Source organism: Arachis ipaensis, chromosome B7 (genome assembly GCF_059453495.1).
Source record: "Arachis ipaensis isolate K30076 ecotype BB chromosome B7, ASM5945349v1, whole genome shotgun sequence".
Lineage (NCBI taxonomy): Eukaryota > Viridiplantae > Streptophyta > Magnoliopsida > Fabales > Fabaceae > Arachis > Arachis ipaensis.
In genome coordinates, this window is record NC_142442.1 from 140,590,406 (window position 1) to 140,600,871 (window position 10,466).

Consider the following 10,466-nt stretch of genomic DNA (forward strand, 5'->3'; position numbering starts at 1 on the left):
ATTTAAAGAAACATAGAATGCAGAACTGGGAGAGCATTGAGAAGTGGTGAAGATGAAGCGGCACTATGATGTTGCTGGAGCTAGAGGAAGTGAAAGGGTGGTCACCGAAGGCTGGTGGGCAGTGGCGGCACGATGATGGGGGAGGGGGGGACGGAGGTTTAACGGCGCGTGGAGAAAGGAGAAGAGGGGAAGAAAGAGAAGAAGAGAGGTGTCGGCGATGGATTGACAGCGAGGAGAGGAAGCTGTAATGGTGGTGGTCTCAGTGGTGGCGATGGGAGACGGTGGTGAGTGAGAGAGTGGATGAATCTGAAATCAGGGGGAAGAGAGTTCGTAATTTGAATTTACGCTCTATTACCGTCGGAAAAATCTGATGGTAAAGGACGTACCAATTTATTTTTTTTCCCTTTAAATATTACCGGTGGATTTACCATTAGAAACTAAAATCTGCTGGTAATTACTTAACCTTACGAATTCGACGTTGTTACCGACGGTAAATTCGACGGTAAATCCACTTCTACTCTGCGACGCTAAATTCAATGGTACTTAGAGTTTTTCTTATAGTGAATAAAACAACATGACGAGATCGGAGAGAAACAGCGCAACACTCCTTCCACACCCCACCACCGTCCTCGCACTTTCTCTCTTCATTTTCCATAAGCATGACTTTGATCACAATGTCCTCACTCGGCGATGAACACAACAAAGGGAGTGGGAATGTCGACAGCGCAGGAGAGTGCCTTTCTTTCATTTTTTTTTCTTCTCTTCTTCTCCCGTGCTTCTCTCTTTTACTAATGAAAGCTTCTCTCGCTCTTTCTCTATTTTTTATTTTATAATTGTTTTTAGGAATAATTTGTTCAAAAATTTTAAGATTTAAATAAAAAAATAATTTTAAAATCAAATTAAATGTTATGAATAAATTTGAAGACAAATAAATCTTAAAGATAATGATGATGATGATATGATAATTGGGTGCAAGAGAAAAAGTGAAAAAGAACAGAAGCCTAGCACGTGTCCCTATTACAAGTAAGCCTAGCTCTAATTATTAGGCAATACAACTTTCGGCATTAAACTTCAAATTTTTATATGTACATGTTTTCAAACTACTAACTTTAGGAGGCTAATTTTTTTTTTTTATGAGAGTAGAAGTAGTGATATATTTTAATATTGTAATTTTTGGTATTTTTTAAAATTATAAAAAGTACATAAATTGGGGGGTCCGATATCTGTACTTCAAATTTTTAATTTTTTTTAAACATAAATTGGACGGTCCGATTTCTGTATCTCTACAAATCGGATGGTCCAATTTATGTACCTCTAGAAATCGGACGGCCCAATTTCTGTACTTCTAATAAATTGGACGGTCCAATTTCTACTTCTCTAATTAAACGATTCCACATTTGAGTATAACACCCAGCAATCTACGTTTTAAAGAAACACCATTACTACTCCAATATTAAAAATAAAAAGTTCACTTTAGGATGGGCAAAAAAGGAAATTTTGATATAGATTCCCATGTCTTAATTTAATTTTGTACTTATTCATTCGTTCAATCAATCAATTTCATGTTTTTATTTTTATTCACCCAGTTGCTTGATTTCAACGACAATAATGAACAAACATAACCATGGAAGAGTATCGGTACTATGCTTCGATCAATGATTAATGAAAGAGTTTGGCACACTTTAAGTATATTCTTTTTAGAATTTGTTAGTTATAATAATATCACAAGTGATGAGAAGCTTTAGTGTGTGTGTGAGAGAGAGAGTAAATTTGTTATTTGCATGATAATCCTCCAATTAATATTATATTATGGAGGATGCTCCTATACAAAACGTCTTTTTATAAAGACACTTACGTGTCGTATTATTATTCGACGTATTAATGAACCGGTTATTTTTAAATTTCTTAATAAATCAGAATAAAATATATTTTTTATAACAATAACAATAAACCTAATTATTATCAGATTCGGTCGAATCGACTAATTTACAAAACTCACTGGACCATGGTTTTTTTGTTTTTTGTTTTAAACAAAAATCAGGGATATATTTGACTTTTTATCAAAATATTTAAACATAATTCGGTTCAGATTGTGTAAATCGATCGGATTAAATCGGGTCTAATAATAATTATAATGCAGACAATTGGGTTTATTATTGTTGTTATAATAAACCGATTTTATTCTGGTTTATTAAAAATAAATTATTAACCGATTTAATAAAAATGTCCAATAATATCATGACATATGTAAACGTCTTAAAAAAAAGACATTTTTAATATCTTTATCAAAGTGGTCTCCATTTTATTACTTTCTCAAGTGATTTCAGTTTTCTTAACTTTTATCTTGGTAGATCCACAGATGTTTAAATTTTGGTACCAAAAATAATTCAACTAACCTGACAGAAAATTTATTAATGGAGTACCATTTTTTCTTAACAAAGATTCGCTCTATTAGTAAGATTCAACTCTTTTGCTAATTTTCTACTCATTTATCTTGTCTGATCCTTAATCAAAATTTTTTAATATTATTTAATTACTTATGAGAAATTCTCAACAACAAAAAAAAGGTTTGAGAATATAGATAATATCATCATTATAGAAGATAGATCCATACGCAAGTTTTAGTATGCAAAAAACAAGGGCATTTAAAAATGTTAATTTTTCAATCATGCTTGGATATATAGATTTATATGGCAGAAAGGTACATAAACTTATAGTTTCAAACATGGTTGTTAGGGGCGGTTAACTGAGCAAAAAGTGAAGCAAATTGTGCGGCATTAGTTGCAACTTGCAAATGCTAATATCAAGATAATGGATCTCCCTTTCAAGTGTTGTTTATATGTTATCTAATTCATGATATTTGATATTAGGTTTGGTTTGATGTAAAGTTAATAGTTGAAAATAGTTAGTCGATAATTTAGTCAAATTACTTAATAATTTTTAATTATCAACCTCAATGATATTTAGTTTGTACATTGTACATGATGTCTTTAGTTTTCTTATTTGTTTTCTATTATAGAGAATACAAATTTTTTTTTGTCCACGGTACAAACAAAAAATAATTTGTCGCGAATCTGAGTTCTACGTAAGAGTCTATCGTTGTTTAATGGGTTGCTGCATACACAACAGTACGAGGTGGAATTTGAACCACCAACACTTACTTAAGTAGATGAGTGAACTGACCACTTGTCCAATTCAAATTAGTTAGGAAATACAATCTATTTTTTTTTTTTTGGTAAATAGAAAATACAATCTTTACTTTTCATCTAACTCTCTTCTTCTCCATATATTATCCTTTTATTTGGGCCTTAAATGGAGTTCTATGCTGGTAATAATGAATGGCCCATAGCCCATAATATATGTTTGCGGACCACGAAAATTTGATAGTAAACCCAATAGTTTGATAGTGAGTTACTACTTTAAAGACAAAAAAAAAAGACCAAAAAAACGAGAAAACAAAACCCAAATAAATAAGAAAATAAAATTAGTACTCCCTTTATGATAATAAAAATAAAATTATTGACAAAACAAATATTATATCTGACCAATTTTTTAATAACTTCACATGCTACTATATACCATACATTGAAATTGTTAAATAAGTTGAAGCTATAAGGCGGAGCTTAACTAGGGCAATGGGCCAATGGCCCCTCCAAATTTTTTATAAAAAAATTAGTAATTTTTCAAAAATTAAAGAGTAGTTCAATTGGCTAAAATGTTCACAACACATCTAACAAAAAAAATTATCTAATAAAAATCATCATGCTTGTTGCTTTGTTTCTCATTATAAAAATATATTTTGCTTCTCATTTTAAAATTAGATATTTTTTATTTATTTAATTTAATATTATTTTATATATTACTGTTTATTTAATTTAATTTTTTATATAACAAAAAATATTAGAATATTCAATAACTATTGATATTATTGTATTTGTATAAATTGATAAAAAAAATTAATAAATATTATACATTTTAATATTTATCCTTCTAATTTTTTATATATATATTTTACAGGATATATATTCAAATTTTTATACAAAATAATGATGAAAAATCAAAGAATTGATGCATTTTTTAAGAGGAAGACTAATATTCAAGAAAGGGAATATATAACTTTTACAATATCAACACATATAAATAGTTCTTCTATTTTAATGAATCACGAAGAAAGTGAGATACAACCTTAAAAAATTCAAAGAGTTACATCAGATGAGTTTGACCTTAAATTTTTATATAAATTTTTGTCCTCCCAAAATTTTGTTTCAAGTTCCACCACTGATTATAAGATATACTTAAAAACAAAAAATTAAAAATAAAAATTCTTAGTTTTTTTACTTGCTTTGTGAAAGACGGGAATGGTTTTTTTGTGCTTTCCATTTTATTATTATATGCAGAAAGAATGCACTAAATTAAAAGCTAAGTATGTATAAACTACTTTTTTCGTGCCCATTTGATTTTGATAGGTTAGGTCACAAATTGTAATGCTTTCTTCGCAAAAACTAAAAAAAAAAAATGCATAATGGATTCCACCTAGAAGTTTCAAGTTTCAACCTTTTCTTTTATAGTGACTTTTTTTTGTTGCTCACAGTATCTTTCACTCTGATAGGTTAAGAACTAATTCGTCGTAAATTTGAGTTCTATTTAAGAATCTGTTACTGGCCAATAAGTTGCTGCATGCACAAGGCGGGATTCAAACTCCCGATACTTATTTAAGCGGACGAGTGACTCAACCAAGTTGATTTTTTTTTTATACTGATTGAGACCTAATGCTATCACTCCTATATCATCATGGACAAAATAGGCAGCGAAATTAGTAGGACTCTACGTTTGGGTAAATTTATTAAGGAATTTATGTTAACAAAGGTATTGATGAAGAGCAGTGTTATTTTTTTCAGCCAATATTACTTAATTATTTAAAATTATCTTATTAGTTTAAATTTTAGATTTTAAATGTAAACTTTTAATATTAAATTCTAAAATATAAATTTAAATTTTAAGTTGACTAATATTAACTAACTAAAAATTGGTTTTCTATATTTTTTATTGATAAAGAGAAAGTATTCAAAATATTTTTTTTTTTGTTTGGAGTTTAAAACAATAAAGAACTTTTTTTTTTTTGACGGGTAAAGGTAGCAATATCATTCATGAATAGGTCCCAGACGTTTCAACCAGGCCAGATTACAGATATTTTGGGGTGCTTCTTCCATCCACACTGTGTTTGGAGTGGTAAGAGCCATATTTGCCAATTCATGAGCTACCCTATTACCATTTCTCTTAACATGTGAAAATTCTACTGATCTAAAACTAGGAATTAGATGCAAACAGTCAACAATAAAAGTACTGAAATAATTGCTTTGAGTTCTTTTTTCTCTAAGACTTTGTATGACCTCAATGTTATCGCTCTCCACAATAATATAAAAAAAACAACACTCTCGAGCTCTTTCTAAGCCCATCAAACATGCTAAAGCCTCAGCCTCATGTGACTTAACAGATAAATTTACTTTCCACGTGCCGGCCATGAGTATGGTTCCTTCTGAGTCTCTTGCCACGGCTCCTATTCCCACTGTCTCCTCATCAATGCATGATGCATCTACATTAATTTTCAGCTTATAGGTTGGTGGTCTTCTCCAAAATTCTGCACTTTGTGAACCTGGCGGAGGTGGGTGAATTCCATCCTCAATTGTTGTGAGGGCTTTTTGGTACTTTTTGAAATTCTTCATGGCTCTGTCTGCTACTTCCATGGGTGATCTATCTAGTTCTTCATGGAGGACTTCGTTTCGTGCAACCCAAAGGTGGAGAATGCTCGTGCATAAAAGACCCTGTGAATCCCTGTCCAACTTATCCAACAATTCTTCAATCCACTTTCTGATGTCCAATTCAAGGGAATCTGAGGTACGAATTCCCAATTGACTATGAAACCAGAAACAACGGGCAAATTCACACTCTTTGAGTAGGTGATGTTCTGTTTCCTCCTTTTTCCAGCACCTTGGGCACAGCGCTATGCAATTCACTCCTCTCTTTTGCAGGTTGAGGCAAGTTAGAAGTGAATTATTCAACACTCTCCACACACAGTTTATTGCTCTGGGGTGGGCTCTGGCTTTCCACAATCTCTCCCATCTTGGTTCATTCGGGTCTGGGAGGGGTTCGCTTCTGTTTTTGAGATTCTTTTCTTGCATAATGCGATGGTATGCATCATTAACTCTGAATTCTCCATTTCTTGTGAATTTCCAATAAAATTCATCTTGTTGATTTGTGATTGGTAGTGGAATTGTTAGGATTTGTTGAGCTTTGAACTCCAAAAAATTTTCTCTGATTAGCCTGGCGTTCCATTTATTTCCGTTTTCATCCATAAGGTCTCTCACAATTGCATTTTCTCCTAAAGAGTTAATAGGACTCCAGATCTTGAAACCATTCTGATTTGGGAGCCAAGGAGAGCCCAAATTTTAACTGTTCTGCCCGATCCAATTTTCCAAATTCCACCCATTTGTAGCACTCCTTTAGCATTCTAAATACTTCTCCAAGTATAACTTGGTGAGAAGCCTGCTGTGGATTCCAGAAAATCTGTTCTTGGGTAGTATGTGGCCTTTATGAGTTTAGCGGCTAGGGAATTTGGTTTTTTCATAAGTCTCCATCCCTGTTTGGCTAGCAGTGCCGAATTAAATCCTTCAAAATTCCGGAATCTCAAACCCCATCCTTCTTGTTTTGGCAGAGCTTGTCCCATTTGACCTAGTGCATTTTCCTCTCTTCATTCTTGCTTTCCCAGTAGAATTTTCTGATCATAAAGAACTTTTTAAATTTGACTAATAGCTAATGATCTCCGTAAAACACTTTTACTGGGAAGAAAAATTTATGATTTAGAATTGAAGAAAAAAAATAATGGCCTTTCCAAAGATTATATTTTTTTTTCTTATAAAATTATAAAATTAAATTTTTACTCTCCCTAAAATTCAACCTAACTTTGCTTCATTTCATATATATTCCTTGCCTTATTATCATGTTCACATGATATTCAATCCTTCCCATGTATTATTCATGATGTGGTGGTTTTATGATGTTCCTCTTGGGTATTGGCATAGCATCAAGGAACAACAACATATCTCCCAATCAAACTTGAATAATTATGTAATCTCCCTCTGTATCTGATATGTATATTCTACTTTTGTTAATATATGCTTTTATTCACTATGGTAAAAAAGAAAATTTTGGTAACCAATCCTTAGCCCTTACCCTAAAAATTAAGCACCAAGCCACCAACTTTTGTTATCCTTCTTAAATTTCTAACCAACTTTTGTGTTTTAGATTTGTCATATATACTATAATAAAGTAGGCCAATTCTATGGTGTCTATGAATTTTTGTCTAAATTTTGCCCAACTTATTTTTTGTAGTAAGTTTTGATTTTTTTAAAATTATTTATTCTTATATCTTTTAAATTAAATAATAACTTTTAACCTTTTTTAGTAAATAGGCACCACTTTTTAGGCACCATAACATTCACCAATAAAATATATAAGTTATTCACGTACTTTTTTTCATTTTTTGTGTTTTTTGACGGTATTTTTCAATTCGATATGTTAAAGACTAATTTATCGCGGGTCAAAACTCCATTTAAAGATTTGCTGGTAGCCAATGGGTTGCTGCATGCACAATGTAAAATTCGAACATCCAATATTTACTTAAGCAAATTAATAAACTAACCACTAAACCAACCTAACTTCTTTTTTTTTTTTTTTCATTTTTGCTCAGATTGAATACACACAAATCATTAAAATTAATACCTGTAGGTTATCATGCATACAAGCTTTACCAACATTTCACTACTCCACGTATAATTTTCTATTTAAATTCATACTTAAAAAACAAATAGTTAATAGTTTTCAACTTGAAATAGGCAATGGAAGTATACCACCTCCATTGGTTTAAGTTATAAGATTAAGGTTTAGAGGCTGTTACAACCTCTAAAAGTAAAATTATATATATATATATAAATAACAAAGCTTTTGACATGGCTTGTGAAATTAAAACCGACCAGAGCATATATATATACAAGTGAATCCTAAAAAGGCCTAAAATACAGTTTATAGAACCTGTTTTCTCCAAATCAACCTCTAAAAGGGATAAAATATAATATACATATAGTGGAGATAATAAGTATCTACATATATACATTAAAAACCAAAATAAAGTCCCAAAAGCACAAAAGATCTTCGCTTTCAGAAGCTTCTAGTATGTCTCAGCAAGGTATCTCACGTCCTGCATCTGAAAACCACAAAATATGTATGGGGTGAGAACTAGAGGTTCTCAGCATGGTAACAGTACCCACATAACTAACATATAAGGTTCCGGAAAAGTCAGAGGCGATTCTAAAACTTCCGACAATTGAATCAATCTTATAAAGCAAAACTAAACTAAAAATAGATTAGGCAACTAACTAAAGATCTTCCTTCTAATCTAACACTCTCCTTTCTAACTCCTCCGAACCTCCCAACTGCCACTGGAATCATGTGTTTCAAACACAGATATTACATGCAAGGAAATCACAATTAGAATTTAGATTCAGTAGATAAACAGGTAGCAAGTAGTTTATGCGATAAGTTAGGCATTCCAAACAAAGCACACCAAACAAACACATAGATGCATATGATGCATGTCTGTCCTATGGCTGATGAGTCTCATCTGTCAGTTATCAAGCTAACCCGACATGTCCCACTGCTAAACCCTGGACAATCCCTCGTGCACGCATCCCCAAGAGTCTATGCATAACTTTTCCTCAAATATAAATAATTTCAGCTCATTGGGAGAATTTTCGGGGAGTTAAAGTGTCTGGCCACATCTTACGACGTGGGGTCAACAGAGTATCGAGTCTCAACTTGGAGCATGTGGTGGCAAGCCACGACATCTACCAGGAAAACTCGTATCTCAGATAAAGAAGTGCTTAAGCCATATAATAATTCATATTCATTCATAATTACTCATAATCATTCATAATCATTTGCCATGGCCATATTCATCACATGTATATCACATCTCTGCACTTCTCATACATAATTCATCATTTCTCAAATTTTCTTCATCTCCAAGTTACCATCCCCTTCTAACTTCTTCTCACCAATCAACATATAACTAAAGTTTAGGGGATAAAAGAGTAAAAATAGAGGTTTAGAGGTCCCAAATTATGCTTTAAAATTATAAAATTTACTTTGCTGAAAATAGGAGTCTCGCGTACGCAGGGACAGTCTCCCGTACGCGGGGGTGTGTTTTGCATTGCTCGCGTATGCATGCACTTGCTCGCGTACACGAGACACTAAACCAGAAGGGAATGGTCGCGTCGCGTGCAAGTGTTCGCATGCAAAACCCCTCAAAAACCCATTGCTCGCGTACGCATGCACATGCTCGCGTACGTGAGACACCAAACCCAAAGGGAATGGCCGCGTCGCGTGCAGGTGGTCGCGTACGCGAATTCTGCAGGGTGGCAAATTGGCTAAGTGCTGCAAAATTTTAGTTTTGCACACCGAACTTTCGATAGACATAACTTTTTTGTTTTAAAATATTTTTTTATCCGTTCTTTGAACGATGTAAACTTCATGGACCCAATTTTCATATGAGATAAATTTGAAAAAGTTTGGAGATCCAGAAGCCAAGTTATTGTTCGCCAAAATTTGGCCAAAAATCAAATTTTCACAAAAACTCTCAAATTTCTAAACCTCAATTTTCACAACAATTCAATTTCAACCCTTTTTAAAACTTACCAAACCATATCAAACCAAGTCAAAACATTTTCCAACACACCAATTTTACTCCATATGACCCTAATTTCACAAATATTATCGCTCCCACACAATAATTCATTTCCAACAACAACATAATCCATACTTCCAACTCACACATATATATGTATATCATCAACACCATCAACTTTCTCATGCCAAATGACAACCAACTCAACCATTCCACATTCAATTCAACACAATATATAACAATATACATCATCATTATCATATCCAACTATTCAAGTTTAATATACATCATCATCATTATCATTATCATATATATCATCAATTATCTCTATCAAATACAATACCAACATCACAACCAATATGGTACCAACAACAACCTCAAACTCACTAATTCTTATGCATATCAATCCATCACAATCATCAACAACAGCAATAATTCAATTCTTATCTTACGGTCAACTAACCTAAGTTTTCATGACACATTATATTTTAGTTATGAGAAACCGAAATCATACCTTACCCGATTCTCCGATAAACCCGGAACACCTCACTTATATATCACACCTCAAGCTTTGAAATTCCAGCTTCTCACCAAACAAAACCCAGCCTCCAAGGTTAGCCCTCTAACTTCCAATTTCTCAAACTAGCTCCATCCAACAATTAATTTCAATCTATTATCATAATTACCATCAAAATTAATATAAAGCTCACTAATTCAACATATATAC

The 10,466-nt window shown here is 32.5% G+C and overlaps 1 protein-coding gene across 1 annotated transcript; it reads right to left on the minus strand.

Moving 5' to 3' along the window:
- Positions 1-5,141: 5,141 nt before the first annotated feature.
- LOC148554340 (uncharacterized) lies at positions 5,142-6,179 on the minus strand. The gene has a single exon (XM_088495116.1). The coding sequence runs from the start codon at positions 6,177-6,179 to the stop codon at positions 5,142-5,144; it is 1,038 nt and encodes a 345-aa protein (XP_088351242.1).
- Positions 6,180-10,466: the final 4,287 nt, after the last annotated feature.

Coding starts and splice junctions, on each gene's coding strand:
- LOC148554340 (XM_088495116.1), bottom strand. CDS start 6,179: ATGCAAGAAAAGAATCTCAAAAACAGAAGCGAACCCCTCCCAGACCCG.